Genomic DNA, 27,039 nt, shown 5'->3' on the forward strand with positions numbered 1-27,039 from the left:
ATGAGGGGGGGGAGAAGGGGAAGGGAGGTGGGATTAACGGTAGTCAATATCTGTCTGGGGACGGGGAGACACCTCTTATCAACAAAGGTGCCTGAACGATGCATATTTGTATACCTAACTCTTAACTGTACCCCACGATTTTAAAATAAAAAATGTTTAAAAAAAAAAAAAGGCCAGTCTCAAAGAACACATGTTTATGATTCCATTCATATGGCATGTCCAGAACAGGCAAACCTATAAAGGCGTGAAATAGATTAGTTGTTGCCTCTGACTGGTGAAGTTGGAAGAAATGGTGATCAGTGATGCTAAAGATGTGGACTTTCTTTTTGGTGTAATGATAATGTTCTAAAAGTGAGCTGTTGGTTGTACAACTTTATGAATGTATTAGAAAACCATTGGATCGCATACTTAAAAAAAAAAAAAAAAAAGAACTTCCAGAACAATAAAAATGAGTTTAGCAAAGTTTTGAAACACAGGCTCAATCTAAAAAACTCCATAAGATTTCTATATATCATGTACATGTAGAAACCAAAATTTTAAACACAAAACCAATTACAATTACTACAAAGAAAATTAAATAATTGTGAATAAGCTTATCAAAACATGAACAGGATCTATATGCTGAACATTACAAAATGCCAATGAAAGAAAACAAAGAAGACCTAAATGAATTGAGACACTTATACCATGCTCTTGTATTAAAGGATTCAACACAGCAAAAAATTTCAAATTAATTCATAAATCTAAAGGCAATTCCTATCAAAATCTCAATAAGATATTTTTTAAACATTGATAAACTTATTGTAAAATTTATATGAAAAGTTATAGGCCCTGAAATAGGGTTTAAACAATTGAAACAGAAAAATAAAGTAGGACTAACTCTACCAGATATTAAAGTATTAAAGTTTACAATCTTCAAGAGCCTTGGTGAGGTATTGGTGGAAGGACAGACACATAGATTAAGGGACAGAATAGATAATTCAAAATTAGAGCTATATAAATCTCTTCTAAGTTTTTATAAATGTGCAGACGCAATTCAATGGAGAAAAGGTAGCCTTTTCAACTAATATTGCTGGACAATTTGGACATCCACTAGCAAACTCTCTCTCTCTCTCTCTCTCTCTATATATATATATACACACACACACACACACACACACACACACACACACACACAAAATGCACAACTCATAAAAGGGAATTTATCAATATAAACTGGACCTATCAAAATTAAAACTTTCTCTCTGAAAGACAGTTAGGAGAATAAAAGCAACAAGATACAAATAAGCAATCAAATTAGAAAATGGGCAAAAGGGCCGGGCTCAGTGGCTCAGTCTATAATCCCACGCCTTGGGAGGCCGAGGTGAGTGAATCGCCTGAGCCCGCAGGTTCGTGACCCACCTGGACAACTCTACAAGACCTCATCTCTACAATTAAAAAAAAAAAAAATAGCCGGGTGTGGTAGCACATGCCTGTAGTTCTAGCTACTTGGAAGGCTGAGGCAGAAGGTTCGCCAGAGCCCAGCAGGTTGAGGCTGCGGTGGCCGGGAGCAGCCAGTGCACTCCAGTCTGAGTGACAAGAGACTCCAACTCAAAAAAAAAAAGAAAATGGGCAAAAGACACAAGGAGACATGTCACCAAATAGGATACACAAGTGGCAAATAAGCATATAAAGATGCTTAGGGAAATGCAAATTAAAACCACAATAATATATACAAAGCACCTATCAGTATGGCTAAAATAAATTAAAAATAGAAATAAAACTAAATACTACCAAGGATGTGGAGAAACTGGATTATGCATACATCACTGGTGGGAATATAAAGTGGTACAGTCACTCTAGAAAACAGTTTCTTAAGCATTAAACATGTAACTGTCATACGACCCAACAATTATACTCATGAATGTTTATTACAGAGAAATAAGTATGTATGTTAACAAAAACTTATATATAAGTATTTTATTAACTTTATGTGCTACGAGCAAAAACTGGAAATAACCTACATGTCCTTCAACAGGTAAATGGTTAAATACATTGTGGTAAACCCATACTATGGAACACTACTCAGTTCAATAAAAAGAGCTATCGATACACTTAATAACTTGAATGAACCTCCACAAAATTCTGTTGAGTGGATAAAATCCCAAAATGTTTCATATTGTGTGGTTCTATGTATCTACCATTTTGAAAAGGCAACATTTTAGAAATAGAGTACAAAATAGTAGTTCCAGAAGTTAGATACCTGGGGCAGCAGTGGGGCAAAGGAAAAGGTGGATGCATGAGTTGTCTTTGTAGGGATGGAACAAACTGCTCTGCAACTTGATTGTGGTAGATAAAATTGTGGTAAAATTGTATAAAACTAAATACACACACACTCACAGGGGTATAAGAAAAATAGGAAATCTGAGTAATACAGATGGATTATATCAATGTCCATATTCTGGTTGTAATAGTGTATCATAGTTATACAAGAAGTACCAAAAAGAGATAATGATTAAGGGGTACAGGGGATCTCTATTATTTCTCACAATTGCCTGTGAGCATACAGTTATCTAAAAAAAAGTTAATTAAAAATAAACAAACCGATGTATATGTTTATGGTATAGATTATGGTGATAGTTTCATGGGTATATATTTATCTTCAAGCTCATAAAATTGTATACATTCAACATGTACATATTTTATATGTCAATCAGACCCAATAAAGTGGTTTTTAAAATATAAAAACAAGCACTACCTATGCTAGATTTTTCTGATCCCAGTACTTCCCAGTTTTCACAATTTCTGGAGTCTTGTAACTATTTAATATCTGTAAAAGCTCCTTCCCATGTGTTTTGAGATCCTCTGTCTGATATTGTTGCAGGCATTTTAAGGGATTAAATTATAATGGTCACTATTTACTTAATGTGCATTCCGACAAAATTCATCTCATTTGCAGCTAATTCCTGTGATTGACCTTTTCATTCTACCTCATATTCAATTCAAACATTGAACTCGCCCACTTTTTATAAATCCCCTAAAGTGCCAACATCCCAAAATGAATACATGAAGCACTTGGACCGAATAACCAGAATAACACAAGGGGTTTATATCAAGAAAAATAACAAACAATCTAAAATTACATTATATATTTATATATATATATATATAATCTAAACTTTCTTGGTAATCTCAAACACAGTGAAATTGGCATGAGGCTGACCCTTCTTCTCAGGTTCCTTAACATCTTACAAAGAAAAACTTGGCCTTGGATTTTGCCACAAATCCCCACCCAAGTCATATGACTTTCATCCTTCCCTCCCTCTTCCTTTCTTCTTTCTTTTCTTTTCTTCCTTTCTTCCTTCCTTCTTCTCTTCCTTCCTTCCTTTGTTTCCCATTTCCCTCCCTTCCTCCCTCCCTAGGTTGAAAACAATTGAATAGCCAGCATAAACAAAAATGAATCGTTTTTTCCTACTTCTAGAATATACAGTCCAACTTTTTTCAGAATTATTTCATGTGGTCTTTAGGGGGCAGAATTAAATTTCTATATCTAACATAAGAAATTATATGTAATTATACATAATTTATAAATAACTATAATTTTTTGCTGTTGTTAGATTACAGGAAAATTTGCTATCCTAGTAAAGATTTTCCCATTCTTGGAAAAGTTGTCTTTTTTTATTTTAATTGCTCTGTCCTTGGCATATACGGATATCTAAACTAGTGTCTTGAATTACGCCCTTGTATGCATTCAAGACAATACAGCTGCATGGAATACTTTTGAATGTTGCATTTTAGAGAGAGGAACACCAAAGGAAACAGTATGGAAAATAAAACTATTCAAGTCCATGTTTAAATAAAGTCATATTCTCCATTCCATTACCAAGTGAATCATACCATAGGCCAAATTCTGCCCCAGGTAATATGCACACTATTCTTTCTGACTTTAGAAGGAATTGTTCATGTATAACCGAAGGCATCAGTTAGCCCTTTGGCTAAAATAACCACCAAGAAAAACAGCAAAAATAATCTAGGTCTTATTATATTTGACTTTTAGGTGAAAATATATAATATAAATGACAATTCCATTAGATAACATAGGTTTTGAAAGCCATTGCCATCAAATTTTAACTATTACAAATTTGACAGAATTACCATAGTGGCATTTCAAGACTAGAGATTGTTGAAAAAAATAAGTGAATGTTGGAAAATACTCTTACTTTATAGCAGTTTTCAATTTTAGTAGTATATGTAATACGCGTGCAATATATGAGGGGGGCCCAAAAAAGCCCGGAATTTATTTATAAAGAATTGTGTATTTATTCTTACATGTTTAAACTTCAGTCATCTTCAAAAGCACTCTCAGTTTGATGCAATACACCTATCAAAATGCTTTTTCCACTGCTCAAAACAGTTTTTGAACTCATCAATTTTGATGCCTTTTAGTGCTTTTGCTGTGTGTGTGTGTGTGTGTGTGTGTGTGTGTGTCACCTCTTCCACACTGGCAAAATGTGTAGAAAATCCTTCCAAGAATTTTTTTTTCTTAAGGGGAAACAACAACAAAAAAGGTACCCGGATCAAGATCAGGTGAATAGGGAGGGTGGGGCGTGAGGCATATATTGTTTTTCAGAAACTGCTGAACACTCACTATGTGTGGGAAGGTGCACTAGTAAATAACCCATCATGAAATAAGCAAATGCATTGAAAGAATCTCCAAAAAAAATTCACTGAAGCCGAATGCAGCTTCTCACAACTCTAGCTGGTACACTGATACCAATGGGTTCCTAGAACACTTATCTAGTAGAGGAAGCCTGTACTACAAAGGACCTATCCTCCAAAAAATAATTCCAGTTTTTTTGGAGTCCCCCTCATATTTGTATATATTTGCTTTTTACATTTATTATAAATTTTATAGCTATTGACTGAGAATAAGCCATTTTCTAGCAAAAATAAGTAATTGCTAAATTCTTCAAATATCAGTTAGGAAAGATGCTAATTTATTCATGGCTTGTTGTTGGCTTGATTGGAAGTGTTTCCATGGGTAAGTTTTTACTGAACTAAAATTTTTGCTATAAAATATGAGATTAATAACATCCAGACTTGTAAAAGGTAAACATTGTAATGTAGCTTTGTGATGATATTTTTATACACATTAGCTAAACAAAATTCTTGTCTTTGGTATATACATATATATTGTATATATAGTTGTCCTCCCTTTATCTGCTGGGGATACATCTCAAGACCTCTAGTAGATATCTGAAACCACAGATAGTATCAAACCCTATATTTTTGCCTATACAAACATTCCTATGATAAGGATTATTTATAAATTAGGTGCAATAAGAGATTAACAACAAAAACAATAAAGTATAATAATTACAACAATATACTGTTCACAGTTTCATGGATAGAAGATTAATTTTTACTGTCAATCTTAGCAACCTCAGCATACAATTTTTTTCTTTATTAATTCAAGAAATTTCACTTTTTTCACTTAAAGGAAGAACCTTATAGCTTCTCTTTGGCATATAAGAATTGCCAGGATCACTACTCTGGTGCTTTGGAGCCATTAACTCATAAAATAAAGGTTGCTTAACACAAACACTATGATACCAGAATAATTGATCTGATAACTAAGAAGGCTACCAGGTGACTGAGGGCCAGAAAGTCTATCCAGCATGAATCCACTGGATGAAGGGATGATTCATGTCCCAGACAGCAGGTAGCGGGACCACAGGTGATTTCATCACATTATACAGAGCAGTTCCCAATTTCAAGCTTATTAATTGCTCACAACACTATAGGAGGCCACGGTGGGAGGATTGCTTGAGCCCAGGAGTTAGAGACCAGCCTGGGCAACATAGTGAAACCACATCTCTCTATTAAAAAAATCAAAAAATTAGCCAGGTGTGGTGGTGTGCACCTATAGTCCCAGCTACTCCGGAGGCTGAGGCAAAAGGATCACCTGAGTTCAGGAGTTTGAGGCTGTGGTGAGTCATGATTGTGCCACTGCGCTCCAGCCTGGGCCATAGAGTAAAACCTCAACTCAAAAATAAATAAATAAACATTTAAAAATAATAAAATAAAATAAAACTTATGAATTGTTTATTTCTGAAATTTTTCCTTTGGTATTTTCAGGCCACATGGAGCCACAGAAAGGAAACTGAGGATAAGGGAGTACTGTATACTAATGGTTATATAATTTAATATCAGTTATTGAGTAGATTGGATTAGAAGCAGGTGAAAAAAACACCAAGAGTCAACTATGGGAGAAAAAATTCATAACTGTATGTAAAACTCTAAGCTACTTTTTCAACCTTTTTTATCTACTACACAATACATTTGTTTCTAAGTAACTCACACTCCTCTCTCTCACAGATACCTTTCTCTAGTTCTGTCTCCAGGGTATTGTTTCTCTGTTCCTCCTGAACAGAATTCCATCTTTCTTCCTCTTTTGCACATATCAAAAACCTATCTATCCTTCAAGAGGTAACATACATCCCACCATCTCTATGTATTTTCTCTGACATATCGGAATTGGAGTTGATCATTTCCTGCCTTGAATTCTAGTTATTTTATTTTGTTATGCACTTTTTTAATTAATCAAGGCAGGAAAGAAGTAATGAATAATGCATGGGCCCCACCCAGACCAGTGAAGACATAATAGGTTCAGATTGAGTTCATGTTTGTTTCCAATTTGTAATGGGTACCCTAACATTTTGAGGAGTTATGTACCAGAATATTTTTTTAAATTTCTCAATGATGCTAATTTCTACAGATGAGAATTGTTATCCCAAGCTGAGGTCTAATTCATATGTGCTGTGTATCAAAAATCAGGTTCTCTTCTGGTGTTTCTGCTTGGGCAAATAAAACCATTAGCCCCACAATCATGTAAGCCAGAAAGCAGTGATTCATCAGCAACTCCTTTTCCCTCAAATTCCACATTCCTTCCATCAGCAAGCCTGTTAATTTTAGTTCCTAAACTGCTCTAAAAGCTGATCACTTTGCATGTTTACTGTTGTTTTCATAATCCAAGAAATACTTGTATCTCATTTGGGCCATGAAAGGACCGTGAAAACTCTTCACTCTGGTCTTCAGGCAAATCATTCTCCCTAACTGCAGTCAAAGTCTTTAGGAAAAGATAATCTGTGACTGTCATACATCATACATTTTTCCCTTCTTCCGCTCATCCCCCATCTCCTGCCCTTTATATAAAACATTTCAATAAAGTTCCATTTAAAAAATCTTAACATGTTCAATGATGTTCTTTAAAATATAGCCTCTTCCAACTGTTCTGTCCTCATTTCATACCATGCCCCACTTTGCTTGCTGCACTCTAACCACATTGGTCTTTTAGTCTCTTATATGCGACATGTTCCCTTTAACAAAAGAGCTTTGCACTGTTTTCTATGTGTGCACGAAATCTTCTTCTACTCTCTGCCTAGTTGAACCCTGTGCATTCTTTTGAATATGTCTTGCTCTAGTTGAATTATGTTCACCCAAAAGATATTGAAGCCCTAAACTTTGTTGCCTCTTAAGTGACCTTATTTAAGTAGCATCTTTTAGATATAATCAAGTGAAAATGAACTATACTGGATTAGAATGGACCCTAATCCAGAATGACTGGAGTCCTTATAAAAAGGAAAGACGACACCGACACATGGGGGGAGAAGATGGCCATATGATAATGAAGGCAGAGGTTGGAGTAATGCTTCTACAAGCTAAGGGATGCCAAAGACTATTGGCAATCACCAGATGATGAAACGGGCAAGGAAGGATTCTTTCTATAGTTTCAGAGGGAGCATGGCTCTACCAACACTTTGATTTCAGACTTTTAGTCCCTGGAACAGTGAGACAATACATTTATACTGTTTTAAGCCACCCAGTTTCTGACAGTATTTTAGGGCCGGCCCAAAACTAATGCCCTTGTTTAATATAATTTTTCAACAAAAACTGTTTTGACCTCAGTGGTTTGATCAAATCTTTCTTCATGTAATCCTGTAGAACTTATCACACTTACAATTTTGCTTTTATTGGTATAATTATTTGCTTGTCTTATCTTTCAAATAGACTATAAGTTGCATCATAGCAGGAACTTACAGGCTATAAAGTGTTTTATCAGATATTATATTCTTTATATGTTCAAATGCATGACTTAAGCTAAACAGATTGAGTTCATGTTTATTTCCAATTTGTAATGGGTATCCTAACATTTTGAGGAGTTATGCCATTTCTGCTCAATTCCACAATTCTTAACTAAAATTTCAAGAATTAAAGCCTTGCTTTTTTACTAAATAGCATATTTTTAAATCGCATGCAAACAATGCAAAGAGAATAATTATTTTTTACTTGTATGGTCTTACACCCCTCCATACTCATGTAGGAAGTGTTCTCTTGTTAATATTTTGTCATAACAAGGATTGGATCTGTATGGCGTGGGTCAGGTGATCAGGATGGCTTAAGGGGAATATTCTTTCGTTAAGCCATCGTAATATATACTAGCTGCCATAAACCAATAGAAATATTGAGCAAAACTTTATACAAAATTACATTCTGTTGTACATTTAAAACACTCATATCAGTGAGGGATATGGTTTTAAATATATTGAACTTATTTGTATAAATCATGTAAATATGTGAAGCATTATAAATATTTACATTACAAATAAATATAAATATACATATAAAAATCACTTCTACATTACAATTTTTTCATTTCCTGTAGGTTTGTGTTTTGTTTGGTTTGGGCTCAGAGAACTTTGAAAACTAATTATACTTTAGATCTTCTGAGTGACCTAATTTCATGGCAATTTGTTATTTTTAGTTTAAGTTCAGATAAACTTGAGACTGTAAATGTAAGCAGGCAATTTAAATTCCCTAAGGCTCATTTTTCTCATCTTTATAATGGAAATAATATAGGTCAATGCCATACAACTATTATTAGCATTTAAAAAGCATATAAAATGTTTAATATAGTACACTTAAGTCAATGCTCAATAATAAAAACTATTATAATTTTTAATGATTATTCTGAAAAACTTCATTACATTCAATTAATCTCGGCTTTGTTTGAGTAACCCAAAACTATTCAACTCACTTGAAGGATATTTAGCTGAGTAGATGTAAAGAGAAGGCTTTGCAGAAATAAACAAAGCACTTATATGCATGCATACTTGCCTGCACATATACAGACAGAATCAGAGTGAAATGCAATAAAAATTATTAAAGGAACAATATGGACTAAGATTCTATTGGAGTGGGGTTGGAGGTTGGAATGAGATGCTCCTCTGAGAATCTCAGGCCATAGAGCTTACTGAACTGAATGAGGAAGCTTTCAAAAGGCAGCATGGTGTTTTATGCTCCCTCAATCAATAGGAATGTGGAAACACCTTTATAAAGTGTGCACATGGGCATATGGTTCAGAGATTAATTGAGAGACTTGGTTTATCTACTCTAACAAATGTTGGTTAAATTGCATTTTCTTTTTCTCCAAAAGCATCAATAGTTTTCCTTTTTCAGATTGAATACATAAATCAAAAGAACATACGTCATGAAAAACCTATGATTATGAAACACTTATCCCTCATCTATTGATTCCTAAAACTTTATTTACCCATGCATTTTTTCTTTTATTGTATCATATAAGAATTGCTCTTTTTCACACTACTGTAGCTAGAATCATCTGTGGCTCTTGAATTGTCAATGTATCAAGAAGCCCACAAAATAGCATAGCATTGTGAACAAGTCCATTGCTAAATAATTTCTTAGTTCCACAGTTGTAGTATTTCATCAGTTTCAAATTATAGTTTCATTGTTTTACTGCAATTCAGTATAATTACTGGAGGGGTGACTATACTGCTGATTCTTTGGTGCTATTTGTATTATAAAATGGGTAGAACTGCTTAAGGGCAAACAGTATTTCCATATAAAACTCAGAATTTTTACTTTTAATTGATATGCAACTAAATGCATTTATTTCCAAGTTGTTTTACCTACCAATCCATAACAAAACGCTAACATAAAATTATGTTAAATATTTCAAAACTCTTACAATAACCACAGCATGTACTGATTCAATATGAAAACTAAGCTTAAAAAATCTGCTAATATTTTCAGTGTTCCCTATTTGATAATAAAAAGTCTGAATTGATTTTCCCAGTTTTAGTATAAAAATATGACATAATAAATTTTAGCTTGATATAACTTGAAATAGCCAATATATTAAACCCGAAAGTAAAATTTCAATTGGTATTTCTGTCAGATTCAAGTCCCTGAATGAATATTAATTTAAAAACTAATCATTTTCCAACAGGTTGAAGCTTCAAAGTGTTAGTTTTGGAATAAAATCTGTTAGATTCATTACTTATAACACTATTGAGTAACTTTTTGTTTAGAAAATTAGATCTCCAGTGTTTACTATGTCTGGCATTTCCTGGCATATTTTTTGCCCAAATATGTAATTATTAAAACCATTTCTTTTTTTTCTGATTTTGGTAAATTAGAATTCTGATTTTGCTGATGGGAAGCTGAAAGTAAGTGAACTGTCTGAGATAAGGTGTAAGATTAGATCTGTTAATTAATTTTATGCCACCAGATCTTTGTGAGTAAAATTATGATATCTGAGCCATTCCATGAACAGAGGTATAGGTTTTATTTTTACACTTACACAAAAACACATACTACATTAATTCATCAACTTCTGGTCATTTGGAAGATGAGTGAAAATATCCATTTCACACTAAGTACAGACTTACAGTTTGAAACTTGACTAAACCAGATTATTAATGATTTGTTCTATCCTATGTCTGGCATGATAGAAATCCTAATCCCAAAATTAAACAGGGTATAGATGCATGACATAATAATACAACAGTGAGTCAATTCGATTTTATATTAAAATACTTTTTCCACAAATGTTCTTCCCAGTTACACAATGAAAGAGTAACAAGCTGCATTTTTCTAGATCTTGACCACAAAATATATCAGAAAATATTTTTGTATAAATACCAGGTAGCATGAGAAAGCAGAACAAAAGCACAAGACTGAGCACCAGTTATTGGAGGCGTTGGTTCTGTAACTAAATACACAATTCAACAGTTTGCCATCATTTAATTAATTGTGCCTCCCACTACACTCCACTTAATATTTTATGCAGAATTCAAGGGGCTTCATTTCAACAGGACATCATCTAGTCCAATTCTCTCATTACATAAATGAGAAAACTGAGTCAAACGAATTTCTGAAGACTACAGAGTCACATTACCTAAATCAAATTTCCCAACTCCTAATGTCCTGTCCTTCCCACTATTTCCTATAACAACTTTTAAGCATTGAGCATATTTCTGATTAAACATTTTTATATGGAGTCTTATAAATTTCATCATACTGCCAGGCATGATGGCTCACCCCTATAATACCAGCACTCTGAGAGGCTCAGGGGGGAGGACCATTTAAACCCAGGAGCACGAGACTAGACTAAGAAATACAGCAACATCCCCGTCTCTAAATAAATGAATAAATAAATAAATAATAACAAATTTCATAATAGCTTAAATATAACTCAGACTGGTATCCAATTTGAAGGAATCTTATATAACTCTCCAACTTACAGTAAACAGTTGCTGCTTAATTTTCATTTGAATGAATCTAGAGTCTCATAATGCTGGGTATCCCAAAAACATTCAATAAGTGCTAAATGAATAAATGACAGATCTGAATGGTTTTTTGAATGTTTTATGATCACTTAGTTCTATAGTTTTAATATAAAATGTAGAATAGTTAAAAACTTATGCAAAAAAAAAATAAAAGAAGTGTACAAATTGGAAAGGACAAGTTTTCTCTTATAGTCCAACAGTTATGAAATAAAGCAGGCTCATTAAATCATAAGTACTTTAACCTTTTCTTGAAATAAGGGGAAGATTTAAAGATTTATAAAGAAATTTTGCCTAAACTAGGAAATGATTCATATTTGACATGTATTGAAATGATAATGCTGATTTCAATAGGCACTCTAAGAGCATTTCATTCCCAAGAGAGTAATTCAGTCATGGTTACCTCTCTGCATTTAGATTTTAAACTTTATTTGTAAAGCTTTTAATGTAATACTGCCTGCCAAAACATGGCACAGTTTCACAGATAAGACAAGATAAAGGGAAGTAAAAAGAATTGTTTCATCATTGTTGATACAAAAATATGCAACAAACATCTATCTGGTGTCTTCTGGAGCTTATCTTTCTTTTTTTTTTTTTTTTTTTTTTGAGTTGGAGTCTCACTCTGTTGCCCAGACTGGAGTGCAGTGGCCACTCCCGGCCACCGCAGCCTCGACCTGCTGGGCTCCGGCAATCCTTCCACCTCAGCCTTCCAAGTAGCCGGAATTACAGGCATGCACTACCATGCCCGGCTAATTTTTTGATTTATTGTAGAGATGAGGTCTCGCTGCCCAGGCGGGTCTCGAACCCATGGGCTCAGGAAATCCACTCACCTCAGCCTCCCAAAGGCACGGGATTACAGGCTGAGCCACCGAGACCGGCTCAAGAGCTTATCTTTCTTTAGCAGTTTCTATTTCCACATTTTTAACATTAAAATCCAATTCTGCTGTACTGGTCAGTGAGTACAACGGACAATTTCCAAATATTGGACAAATGTGTTCTCTATTCATTAACTACTGATCAGGTGGAGAATAAGCACTGAGACTGAAACCATCATGTCCTATAGACAGAGTCTGATGTCGGCCAAGGGGTGTGTGAAAACGCTGCTCCCTGACAAATGCATTTGCTGAACTCATATTCTAATGCTTTAAAACCAAATAACAATTCTCAAGACCCTCTGAGATAGTCCATTCACTACCTGCTTCAGGGTAAAAAAAAAAGTGAGTAATCAAAGATAATTTGCATAAAATGAATGAGGAATGAGATCCATGTGGAATGCCCTTATGAGAGCTCATACTAGGAAATGTGGTACTCGATACCACCAGTTTGAAAGGCAAGGGGAGCTTTCTGCTATGCTGGTCATTGCAGTGCCCTGAAAAGACAAAAAGATGAAGTGTGCCTCTATTCTGAAGACTGTAAATACCAAACGTCTCACAGTTATCTCAGCCTTTAGCAACTTCTAAGGCTCATACAAACTGTGGTTGACAACTAAAATAATAATATAACACCTTTCGAGTGCCTCAAGTGTAAAGTTCATTAGTTCTAAGGTCACCATTTTAATGCAACAGCCAAATTTTATTCACATCATCAGATGCTATCTGAGAAAGACAGATGTAAAAATCAGGGAGAAGTTTTAATACAACCATGACTAGTAAAATTGGTACTAAGCATCAAAAGAACACTTACACATTTTTAAAGAAAACAGAATATACTAACCAAATGAAACAAAAAATTTTCTGAGGATATTATTACTATAAGTAGCATTGTCCTTAAGCTTCCGTGGAAGCTTTTGCAGCAATTTTTAGGGGAGAATTGCTAGTATATCAAGAGATACATTGTTAGGTCATTTAAATTTTTTTCTCTTAGTTGTCATTCATATATACTTAAAATCTGAAAGATACTTTTGCAGATTTTGTGAGTAGTTGCCATTTAAAGGAGAGAAAGGAAGATGGATCCTTGTGTTTAACCAAATGTTAAATATTTTTTATTTTACTCACCTGCACACTGAGATGAATCCATTTCTTCACACGAATTCTCCCCAGTGTCATTACTTTTATTGGAGGCTGCAAACCATTTACTGTGCGATAATAAAACATGGTCTCTTTCTCAGATATTGTAAGTTTGAACACAATCTGCCCATCCACTGTCTTTTCTATAACACACCTTAGGAAGCAACCAGAAAAGAAAGAAAAGGTCAGCATCCAACCAAAAAGACATGCTAAGGCATTGTGCATGGACAGTGGTATTAAAATGACCCCAAACTTCACTCAGAATGATACACTATAAATAAGTGACTGAATGTCATTGTATTCCAAGTAAGTTTATTCCAATGAAGTAGCCCTTTTATTTCAATAAAAAATAGGACTTTTATTTACAATATATTCCCCAGAGCCTCAACATCCTTCATTAGAGATTCATGATGGAAACTAAAGCGGTTGAATCATACTGCAAAACTAACATTTAGTCTTTTGGCTCATTAGTTCTTCTGCTATTTCTTTTATAGGAAGTGGTACAACACGCTACATCCCGCTTGGGTATTGAGTCACCAGCGCAAATCTTTCTCTCTTTCTCTCTTTTTTACTGTAAAGAGAATTTAGTGTCCGTGGAAGGCTCTAAATTGCTAGGCCTGAAGTCGGAATCACTCTGTTAAATTTGCATGATGAAATGGAGAATGGACAGCTATTGTCTCTACTTACCCCATCGTCAACTGACCAGAAGCCAAAGCCAGTGGCTGTAAGATGACTGGCTACCTCTCCATGACTACATAGTCTAATTGAGGCACTAATATAATGTTAAAACTATTGGGCAAAAGGTCATTGAATCTTCTAAGAACATAGTGAAATAATATTTTTGATCAAATAGAAGAATTTTTAGAAAATTCTAGGTCTTGTGTCAGGCGAGTTATCAAATCTTTTTTTTAAATTACCTCTATCCTTATTACAGTGGCATACCTTCCAGACCTTGGGTTCCTTTCTTCACCTGGTCACCTCCTATTTAGCTTCAGTATCTCTCTGTGATTATGCCTGATCCTGGAACCTTTCTCCCTTCTCAAAGTTGGTTAAGTGTCCTCCCTTTATGCTCATATAATAGACTACGCTGCCTATGTAACAGCACTGATCCATATGTCTTCTCCACTAGATCATATAGATCATGTGTATTCTGATGATACAAGCATACTGGATATTCAGTAGCCCTCAAAAAATGAGTTAGTGATCAAATAGTAGAAAGTAACAATGAGGCAAATGCAAAATTGGGCCATTCCAGAATTACTGCTAAAAATGTTTTAAAATTTTCCTTAAGGGGTGCATTTTTCACAAATCATTTATTCTCATTTGCATGTATTCTTTCCTGAATTGTAGGTAAGAATAAGATTGGAGAATACTGATAGTGTCTCTTTTATTGTCACTGTTTTACTATATTTTGTACATATATTTAGTAATAATTTATTAAAGCAAGTATATTTTTAATTTAGGAAAATAGTTTTACATGACATGATGTTTTGTATGAGTGGAAATAAAGGTTTTATATAAATTATACTGCAAATTCTCTTTTTTAACCCTCAGTAGTTGCATATTTCTAATTTACAGGAATAAAAGAGTTTGCTACTATTCTTCTGTCTCCAGGTCTTAAATAATCTAAGAAGAGATTGCCTTTATTCGTTTTCTTGAATTGAAATCTACAAGTGAGAATTTGACCATTATTCAAGAATGTATTTACCAAATACAGACTTATTTCCCCAAGCTTACTGAAAATGCAATTCTTAATATGTTATTGATTATCTTCCTTGCTATTTTGTTTGCTTGTAAACATACCAGCTTTGGTAGATAATAAATGTGAGAGGAAGGCAGGTAGCAAAATATTTAGGAACTGGATTTATTCTGCTCCTGAATAAACAATAATTGGATAATCCATGTTTTGTTTGTTTTACTTATCTAGTGCAAACACCCCGAAATTCCCCCAATTCCCATAGGTATTTTAGTTTTGAAAACGACCTTGATTCAAGGAACTCTAGAAACCATAAGCCATGTGCCACCAACTCTATAAATACTCCTCTGTCTTATTTATGCAAAATGATGCCAATAGAGATGAATTTGTACAGATATGTCTCTATAAGCTTGGAAAAATATTTTATCCTATCCCTATTTGTCAAGAGACAATGTTTTAAGACCCTTTGGATACTAGTTACATAAACTGAATCTCTTGGATTTATTGGAATTTCAAACAGTAAGAAAACAAAGTTTTCTTTAGGGGAACCATAAAAATAGGGAAAACGGTTTGTGATTAATTTTCAATCCAAATTTAAAACAAAATGAAGACACGCCAACTTTCATTTGGCAACTTGAAACTAAACACCAAAGACATTTAAGTCATATTTGCTTATGAGATTGTAAGACTTTTCTGGTTTGTTTCACAAGTTTTTAGATATCCAGCCAACACTCTCACACAAAGAAAATGTCACCAGGGAAAGAGCCAAAAGCCCTACAGGAAGACAAAAGATAAGCAAAAATGCCTCAAAACTGTCGTACTCACTAAAATTTCCAAGTTGGCTCTAAATATTTAGGGAGAAACCATTACATATCAGCTTGAAAAAAGACTATAGAATGAAAACAGGTGATTAAATAAACGAACCCAAAAAATGATAGGAAGCCCCACTGCAAACTCATTGAAGGCATTTCTCTGGGATCAATAGCCTAAAAGCTTTTGAGAATCTCTTGCACTTAACTAAATATTTCCTTACTAATTGGAAAAATAAAAACACCACAAAGTAAAGGCCTAAAATCTATCTTTTTAAAGACGGAGTATTATTTATATATTCAGCTCATATTATTGAACTTCCTCCATGATTCAAACAAACGTCTTTTCTTGAGGTAATGAGGATGATTAAAACATAGTCCTAAGACCTAAGACAGTTATCTGCCTAATGAAATTTTTATATCCTAGTAGGGACAAGTTGTCTATAGAGTCCTAGACCAAGACTTTGAGAATATCAATTATTTGTATTACTAGTCCCCATGCGTTAAACCCCACCCTGAGTATAGTTTAGTCTCTGAAGGCTAAGACCAAATGTTTAGCTAACCCATAGGAAATAAATGATTCAGGTGTAAACATGTCTGCCTGCAATGAACTATTTTGACACATTTTTTTTATGGTCTACTTCATTCATAGAAGAAGGGGGAAAAAAATCAAAACAATTGGATTGTAAACTTGAAAGAAAGGGTAATAATGTAGAAAGAAGTCAGTCTTCAATCGCATGAACATCGTATTGTTAGCCTCTGTATGTAGTTTGAAATTCAGTTGCAATAATCTTCCCTACGACTGATTTTTCAGGGTCCTGGGAAAGCTTACACCCACACTCCTACTTACATTACACCTTCTTGCTCAGGTTTCAACCACACAGCTAGAGTAAATGACGCCGCCAGCCTTGGAGGAGGAGGAGAAGAAAAGCAATTCTTATGATTTCCAAAAATAAAACTTGTAGAATTATTACTGGAGTTAGGATGCAGATCATTCTTGTCTGCAGTGATGCAGCTACTGAGGCCTGCTGATAAAAGGGCAGTGTAGGTAGGAGTTGAAGATCTGTATGGGCAGTCCTGAATGCAAAACTGCTGGGTACAGAACCGAATACTTTCAGCAGCAGCGGAGCTGTGACAAAAAGTGCTTCGGTCTGGGAGTCCACACATTGCTTGAGTTGGCACAATTGAAACATTCTTGAAAGCTCCCACATTCTCCAGCCTTGGGAAAAGACCCCGTGAGTCAGCCAACGATATCGAAGCAAAATAGGCAAAGATCAATGTTTCAATGACCTGAAATAAGAAGCCGAAGCCCAGCGAGAGAACGAGGCAATTCATGTTTATAAAAAAGCATTCTCCTCCGGATAAAGCATTCCTAAATAAATAATGAGGCCCGTGCCACTTGCCAGCAACACTTTAAAGCAGGATACTTTAAGTAATGTTGAGATTCTCCATTTTCAGGAAACTGCAGACACGTTTTCACACTGAGGTAATACCCAAGATGTTCTTAGCAATGGCGAAGACATGAGTAGCAGCTGGTATCTGAGAATCAAAAACACAGTGTCAAGAAAAAGCTGCTGCATCTTTAAAACTGAAGTTTATCCTAAGTACGAGGATTTGGAGCTAACAAGAAACACTACTGAACTTCTCAAAAAGCATGTTGAAGTACAGTGCTTAGAGTAAAATACTCATTCTTTTGGTAAATATCTTGATGTTATTGGACAAATTAAGCGTTTTATAAGTCCACAGAACAGACAGTTATGTGTGTGTGTGTGTGTGTGTGTGTGTGTGTGTGTGTGTGTTTAGTAATAATACATTTCACCATATAGTAATTTTAGATTGTTACTCCACCCTCATGGTATTAGCACTATCTATCGTAGTTAACAATGTAAAGAATTGTATAGATTTTCTTTACGCATACACCGTATGTTGTAACCCAGAGCTAACTTGCAGATGCCCAAAATAAAGCTGGCAAAGCATTTTGGGCCTTTCCCTTATCCCAGCATGTGCAGCAACTTTAAGCTCGCAGTAAAGCTGATTAGAAACCCAACACCATCTGTCTGTCCTATGCTTTAATATTTAGCAAAATGCTTGTGTTAATGTTTCCTCATATGACTACATATTTGTAGGTTAAATATGGATACGTAAGACAGTGCAAGTAATTGTACTGATAAATAAGCTGAGTTACCATTTCTTTATTGCATTTCAACCAGTCCCCTTAGTGTGACAAATGGCTCTTCAACAGGACCGCTGTCCCTCGTTGCCTGGCAACGCTGTTGAAACCCCTGGTTACTCTTAGCAAATAGGCAGTAGCAGCAGGAATGCTGGAAGGAAGACTTGGGTGCCCAGGTAAAGTTCTCTGCACAGCAAGCACTTAGTTACCTGAAACTCAGAGCGTAGTCTGCGTGGTGACCCTCCAGGAACTGAACTCCTCAAGCTTTCACCGGGTACCTCAAGCAGTGGGAGGGACCCGGATGGGTCCATGCATGCATAATTTTAAAGTAGCAGTACACCTTATCCCATAATCCCCCCTCTTGCCCCTCCTCTTTCCTGCTCTCGTGCACCTTAATCTATTTAATTCCCTTAATCAAAATGATCTGCCACTATTAGACAGAGACACAAGAATCATTTCTAGTGCTCGTTTTGTTTTGTTTTGTTTTGTTTTTGATGGGGGATACAAAATGGGATTCTCAGCCTTAACATATTGATGCCCTAATAGTTTGACACATGGAAAAAACATGGAAGTTACTGTTGACCATTCAATTGTTGCTATATCTTTCACCCAGGTACCCTCTCCTAACTACACATACTTCCGTAGAGTATGAATACCATCTGATGTATCTCTAAATATTGGGTTTGAAAACAATCAGTGATTTTAATTAAACTATAGAAGCACTGGGATTGTTGATGACTTTTTGGCTGCCTTATTGGATATGAACACGTGTGTGTTTATGTGCACATGTTTGTAGTCAATTCTACAGAGTTCCTACTCCTTCCAAAACTCTCTCTTTTCTGCCATCTGGGATAGCTCATCCCAGATGAGAAATATTCTAAACCAACTAGTACTTCTAGCCTTCCTCTTGTGTCTTAAAAATGAAAAACCTATTTGGGAAACGACTGGCCAATTGTGATTTTGTCCTCTATAAGTTATCATATTTACAGTAATGTTCAGGAATGAGGAATGTTTCGTGGTAGTTCTTTTTAGTAAAGCAGTCAAGGACAAACCAAAATTGTCCTGTCTCAGATTCTCTTTAATTTATTTCCCAAGAGAAAGCCAGAAACCACAACCATTTTATGTATCAACTTTATCCATTGGAACTAGGTGCTTCCAGAGGAAACCTTTTATCACCTTTTGTCAAAATATTCTATTCTCTACTTATTAATTATAGCATTCCTACAATAGTAATTTTTATTAAAAACAAATTTTAGGACCAGGTGTGGTGTCTCACACCTGTAATCCCAGTGGTTTGGGAAAGAGGATCACTTGAGGAAAGAAGTTTCACACTAGCCTGAGCAAAATAGCAAGACCCCCATCTCTACAAAAAATTTTTTAAATTGCCCTGGAGTTGTGGCATGCACCTGTAGTCCTAGCTACTTGGGAGGTTGAGGTGGGAGGATGCCTTGAGCCTGAAAGTTTGAGGCTGAAGCCATAACTTCACTGCTGTATTCCATCCTGGGTGATAGCAAGACCCTGTCAATAATAATAAAAGTAAGTGTAAAACCAGCTAATATGTAAGTGCTCTTGAAAATTTGGGAAAATATATTTGAAAATAGGTATATAGAGTGTGGTGAATTAGACAAATGGATTATTTAGACCTGCTACAAAATATGCAATTAACCTCTATTTTCAGACAATGTATTCAATGACTGGTTTCTCTTTAGATCTTGTGAATTCAAGCACTAACTTTAATTTTTAACTGTGGTAAAAATTTGGGTATCATTCCTGGAATAAGAATTATTCTATTTCATAACATCTCCTGCTTTGTAGTAGAAAGTCATGACTCAAATGAATAATCTAAGATTAGCAACTCTACTCCACATCCAGAAACTCTGCTTGTAATTTGCAAAGGCAAACAACAGACTGGCATATCCCTCAACTTTCGCAGTTCAGTACTATCAACACTGAGAATGAATCTGATAAATGAATTAGACACCAAGAATTTCCTTGTTTTGAAAAAGTAAACAAAATGGTGTTTTACTTAGACAACTATAAGCAAGTTCCACTTATTATTCTGGAAAAGCTTACCAAAGTAAGCTTACAATAAGCTTAGATTTTTAAGCACTTGAGGCTTAGTTCCTGCTAATGGAGAAAATCAAGGGGTATCCCTATTCTTGGATATTTTGGCATCCATGAATTTGCTATTGAAATTAGCTAGCCCATGGCATAACTGAATAAGGGGAAAAAAAAAAACAGTGGATATCAAAGTAATGTTAGATATTAAAATAGAGGCATAAACTACAGATGAAATATAGTTACAAATACGAGAAAATATTACAGATAATTTTATAACAATTAACTTAAATCCTTAGACAAATGGGACAGTATTTTTTCTAATTTTAGATTTTGGGGGGTACATATGTGCATTTGTTACGTGGACAGATTGTAGAGCGGTGGGGATTGGGTCCCAAGTGCTCCATTCCCCAGACAGTGAAGATTGTGCCCCGTAGGTAGTTCATGAACCCTGATCCTATCCTCTTCCCGTCCCTCCCCTTATTGGTGTCCCAGTGTTTAATTATTTCTGTGTGCCCATTTAGCTCCCACAAATGAGTGAGAACACGTGGTGTTTGTTTGTTTCTGAGTCAGTTCCCATGGGGCATCCATATGTAAAGGTTGAGAATCCCATTTTGTATCTCCAGCTCCATCTATGTTGCTGCAAAGGACATGATTTTATCCTTTTTTTATGGCTGCATAGTATTTCATGGTATATATGTACCACATTTTCATTATCCACTGATAGGTTGATGAGCATGTAGGTTGATTTTACATCTTGGCAATTGTGATGCAATTCACATGTGAGTGCAGGTGTCTTTTTTATATAATGGCCTCTGTTCCTTAGGGTAGATATTAAATAGTGGAATTACTAGATCAGATGGTAGATCTACCTTTTGTTCTCTGGTAATCTCCATACCACTTTCTGGAGAGGTTATTCTAATTTACATCCCCACCAACAGTGTATACGTGTTCAAATGGGACAAATTTCTAAGATAATCTGTAACCTAAGCTGATTCAAGAAAAAAACAACCCAAATGCCAATCAACAAATGAATGCATAAGTAAATTGTGGTGTATTTATACAATTAAATGATATAACACAATGAAAGCAAAATGAACTGCAACAACATGGATAAATAAGCAACAACATGGATAAATCTCACAGACATGATGGTGAGTAAAAAAAAACAGATAACCAAGAAAATGCTATATGATTCCTTTTATATGAAGTTCAAACACAAAGTTAATCATTGGTAATAGACGTCAGAATAATCATCTCTCTTTAAGGCAGAAGATCAAATGGGAATGTGTTCAAGAAAGCTTCAGGAGTGCTGGGAATAGTATTCTGTGTCCTCATATGGGTTGCCATTACACAGGTAGATACACTTGAAAAATATCCATCAAGCTAGATACTTTAGATTTCTATACTTGATGCAAATTATAACTTCATAAAAATAATTTTAATTAAAAATAGGAAATATTAAACATGAATAGTTCTATTCATGAAACAAGTAGTCTGTAGTTACATTTCTTCCCACAAGGCAAAAAATGGGTCCAGCCAATGGTGTAAATCATTTGAACTATACATTTTGGAAAAATGTAATTCCAATTTTTAACACTTTTGCAAATGGAATAAGAGAAACTATTTCCCAACTTATTTTATGATGCTAGTATAACCTTGATATTTAAAAAAGATGGGAAAATATGAGAAAGCAAAATTATTGATCAAAATGTACATAAATACCAAAAATAAACTCTAAATGAAACATAAACACAATGAATCAAGGAATGTATAAAAAAGATTAAGTCTCCTGACCAAGTTGAGTTTATTCCAGATTTGCACAATTGGTTTGAATTAGAAAATATGAAATGCATTTCACCGTTAATTATGGATAATATAATTCAAGGTAAAAATATATTAAAAGAATAAGTTTATATGGTTTATTTAGCACAAAACCCCAGAATAAATGATTTATTTATTTGAAATCAAAACTATTTATTTAGTACCAAAATACTTGCTAAACTAAAAACAAAAAGAAACTTCTATAACTTGACATAGGTCATTTGCAAAAAACAACTAACCTCATAAATAAAAATAATTTTCTTAATTAACATTTTTTAAATCGTGAGTAAAATAAGGATACTCACTATCACTGCTTTTATTTAATATTTTGGTAGCTTGCAAATTAAAGTAAGGAGAACAAATACCAAAGGATAAGTACTAGGCATGATTATCAAATATGATATATCTCTCTAGATAACACAATCTAAAGATAAATATTTGATCTAGATGTCTGGAGAAGGCAAGTATGATAAGTGCTGTTCTTTTTTTAACCCATGAATAACTATTATTATTATTATTACTACTATTTTGCAGGTACATACTACTTGACCCATTGTCAAATTTGGGACAGCCATGTGACTTGCTTTAGCTAATGAAATGTGAGAAATAACATGTCACTACCAGAGTGAAGCTACAAGTACCACTGTGCATTTACTATGCATTCTCATTCACGAAATAAAATAGAAGTGGAGAGAAAGGCGAGGGCATAGTTGGCAAATTTAAGATTCAGGAAATGAATCGGCCATACAAAAGAAGAAAGAGGCAGGGGGAAGAAGGAAGAGGAGATCAGAGGTAAATTACCGAGTTGCTACAGTAAACAAAACAGAAAGGAATATGACTGTCAGCCTCAGCAGATTGCTCCGAAAACAGAGGTGGAAGGTGAGACACCTTCCAGAATCTGAGATAGCTAAGGGGCACCCATTCAGACTCATGTGCTGTAAATATGTGTCAAGGCATATTTAATGAGGTGAGAAAAACCAGTTTCTTCCTTCCTCCACTACATACATTTGCTTTCTCTTTTAAAACTACACAAGTCACATAAGACCATGGTAAAAAAAAAAAAAAAAAATTCTTTCAAGTAACAGATAAAATTGAAGGCTTCATCCACTTCCCAGTATCATCTATCCATTATGCCTCTACTGTTAGAATTTTGACCTTTTTCTATAAACATACAATACATGTATGCTACACAAAACAAATTCAGTGTTCTGAAAAATCTTAGCAAAATGCTTTCTAGTTTTGAAATTTTTCTTCCATATTCTTTTGTAATTTTCTAAACCAATACAATTCCTTGCAATGCTTAAATTTCAGATAATAAATTAAATCACATTTTTCTTGACGAACAGCAATAATTTTCATGCTATTCCATTTCCAAATTCTTGTTAAGGCTGCTAATGCTGCAAGGTACCTAAGAATACATCTAAGAGATGATATGCAAGTAAAAGTGATGTGTCACTTGCAGACGAAAGAGCCAGTGTTGGAGTGGCCTTCTACCCTGACGTGCTGATAATATTGAAATATAACCTCCATCATCCAGGTCTGTGAGTGACTACAATACCAAGAACACTCAGAGGACCTGCAATGGACAAATAACACGAGGGATATGTAAGGAAAAAAACAACAAGCAGAAACACCTGGTTTTAAACCACCAAGATTGTAAGATTGTCTAGACAGTATGGACTACCTTATTCTTTGTGATACACAGGGTCTGCTATATTTCCTCATATAGCTCTACCCGCACTAGGAAAATTGCTGATAATCCTATTCAGTGGACTTGGGAGCAAGGTTTGGTGTACTTAGTGGACACTAATTATTATCTACTCTGCACTCATAAAAACACATTCCATTTAGTCAGCTGGCAGGGCTGACCCAGCAGAGGAAGCAGCTACTGGTCATGCCTGAAAGAGAGCTATTGTAGCTTTAATTTTTCAGTTATATCTAAGGCAGCAGAAGCTATTTGACCCACAAGAGGCTGCAATCTTTTTGGTGATGCTGGATCCAGTTGATTGGTGAATGAATATTAAAAATTCAAAACAAAACAAAGCAAAACAACAACAATTAAAAAAAAAAAAACAACCAACTAGCCACAATCTTCTCAGATAGGTCTTGGATACAAAGATAATTTATTCTAGCAAGCAAAACTTACCAAGGAAGAGAAAAAGCTCCCAAATAAGGGCCTGTAGGAAAAAGATGACAAGTATAGGCATTCCTGGGACAGAAGCAGCAGAAAGTTTGTAAGGTCAAGTCATATCAGAGAAAACCAGAAACATTCACAGGAGGATTATTCATGAACCATCTGTCAGTCAAATATACCATTTAGTCGTGCGTACCCCTTTATACCATCCATATTGGTTCCTATAAGTCTCAGGCAGAAGCTGCATCTTAATTCTAGGAAAACTCCAAGTAGGCCATAAAAACGAAGCCTCCTTTTTTTTCTTTACAGATTCACCCAGGGACTTGATGGATGCTGACTTTTCAGTATTGTTTGATCCCCAAGGCCAGGCCTAGAATTCTGATAATGGAATGTTTGCCTACCAGAGAATTTTGTCAATTTCAGAACTTCTCACCACCAAAAATAAAACAAGGCATAAAGAGGTAAGCCTTATGATGCAGCACTGATGAGGTAACCAGAGACTCGCCCTCAGGAGCACAATCCTAGGTAGGCTACAGTCAAAGAATGTCCCACAATCTGAAGAGACAGTTATTAGCAAAGCATCACGTCCTCCTGTTGTGGCTCAGCCCCACCTCCCGTAAGATCCAGAGAAGCTGGTGAGGAGTATAGTATGTTTCAGTGAGATTTCAAAAAAAGAGATAAAGTTAAATGAATGGACCATATACCCTCCATCACCCAGAGCCTTATGAGAAGTAAGACTGTTTAGTTGATAAGAGTGCAAGCTCCAGAGATAGCCTAAATTAGGATCTTGGCTCTACCACCTTTAGCTCTGTGTTCTTAGATAGGTAAGTTAAACTGTTTTGTTTTGTTATGTTTTTTTGCCTCAATCTCTTCATCTGTAAAATGGGAATAATATTACCTACTTCCTAATGTAGTTGGGGGATTAAATATAGAGAATGTAGAGAAATATCTGGGTTTTCACTGCTAACTCTTATTATCCTTTTTTTTTTTGTAATTTATAGTTACTGAATTTTTCTGTAATAGAACATCCAAGAGTAATCGAGAGCATACCTACATTGTAGGAAAGATGGCCCCACATTTCTCTATCATAGTTTACCAAGCACTTTTGTAGATTACCTCATTAAATCTTTATAACAGCCGGGCTCAGTGGCTCAACCTGTAATCCCGCGCCTTTGGGAGGCTGAGGTGAGTGGATTGCCTGAGCCCGCGGGTTCAAGACCCGCCTGGGCAACTTGGCGAGACCTCATCTCTACAATAAATAAAAAACGAGCCAGGCGTGGTAGCGCGTGCCTGTAGTTCCAGCTACTTGGAAGGCTGAGGCGGAAGGATCGCCGCAGCCCAGCAGGTCAAGCCTGCAGGAGAACACTGAGCATGTCAAATGACAGCAACTGAGTTTGGAATAAGATTGTCCCACATTTATGGGAACACATATTTCCTATAGAAATGTATAGAGAAATACAATTCAGCCTTCTTATGTAGAACTTATATTTCTAGATTTTTCTGAAAATTTCTAAAGCATTTATACATGTGTTATAAGTAATTTAGAGGAGTCTCAGGTTTTTATTCATATCTAGATGCTAGCAGTTTTTATTCTATGGCCTTCATCAAAATTTTTCAACACTTGTTTTTATCCTTCCTAAATTATGTAGACTCGCAGATGATCCAAGATTGTATTTGTTTGAGGCATAAAAGCTTCACATTGATATTTCAGGCTAGCCTGGGACACAGGGAGAACTTGATACCTTTGATAGCATGTGGCAGGCCATCTAATTCCTGTCCATTCTTTCTCCTTAGCCTGGGCAAGGGCCCAGACTGAGCCTGGCAGATGAATTCAAGAGTGGCTTTCTAGGCCTCAGTCTGGCAGTTAGATAACAGCTGCGAAGCAGTATGGGACAGGTAGCGGCAGGCAAGTTAATGACTGGCGAGCAAGACCAATAGGTGGGTGTGGGTCTGAAAATGAAAATGACACAATGTGGAGAAGGACAGCAGGCAAGCAGAGCACAGAACTGAGCTCAAGCCAAACAGGCAATCGACAGTAATTAAGGGTCGAATTTCCACAAAGAGCTATGATCCTAGGAGTGATGTGGGCCCTCTTTAGCAAAGTCCTAACACACTGGATTGCTTGAAACCCATGAGTGTGTGACTTTAAAATATTTTTCAGAATGGTGACAATATATTGAGGAAGGAAATGTGGCGAAACATCAGGATTCAAGGAACAGTAAACTAAGCAGGGAGTATGGTATATTTGGTCTTAGAAACTCAATCCAATTGAATAATACAACAGTCCCACAGAGTGAAAAAATGTGTGATACTTTTCGAGTGAAATGGAGGACATAAAAGTCATGATGGTGGGAATAAAAATAGTTTTACTTAAGGGAAAAAGCAAACATCAAGTGTTTGAGAGCTTTTTTGTTCATTGAAAGGAAATTAAAAGGAAATCATATGAAATACACCCTATTAGTAAACTATTTAAAAAGGTCTCTGTAACTCCTTTTTCATGTAATTTATTTATGTTGTTCATTAATATGAATTTTAGGTTCAGAAGAGAAATGCTTCAAAGAGGAAAAAAGTGAGAATTGGAAAAATGATCAGGATAGTAAAAGTTGAGCAAAATATTGGCAGTACAGTTTCTAAAACATATGCAAACACTGTCATTATCAATGTAACTAAAACAGTTTGAGAAAATAAGATATTTTACTTAAAAGGAAATTA

The 27,039-nt window shown here is 35.2% G+C and overlaps 1 protein-coding gene across 1 annotated transcript in view; it reads right to left on the minus strand.

Annotated features, from left to right (window-relative positions):
* LOC103270873 (usherin-like) overlaps positions 1–18,532 on the minus strand; it is a 248,790-nt gene extending 230,258 nt beyond the window's left edge. Inside the window, exons 1-3 of the mRNA XM_008068382.1 lie at positions 18,327–18,532; positions 16,992–17,680; positions 13,625–13,790 (exon numbers count right to left, since the gene is read on the minus strand). Of these exons, the coding sequence (XP_008066573.1) occupies positions 13,625–13,790; positions 16,992–17,476 (651 nt within the window). The 5' untranslated portion in view covers positions 17,477–17,680; positions 18,327–18,532. The remainder of the gene's footprint in view (positions 1–13,624; positions 13,791–16,991; positions 17,681–18,326) is intronic.
* Between the last annotated feature and the right edge of the window lie 8,507 nt (positions 18,533–27,039).

The sequence above is a fragment of the Carlito syrichta genome, unplaced genomic scaffold (assembly GCF_000164805.1).
Source record: "Carlito syrichta isolate Samal-C Ts95f unplaced genomic scaffold, Tarsius_syrichta-2.0.1 Scaffold310619, whole genome shotgun sequence".
NCBI lineage: Eukaryota > Metazoa > Chordata > Mammalia > Primates > Tarsiidae > Carlito > Carlito syrichta.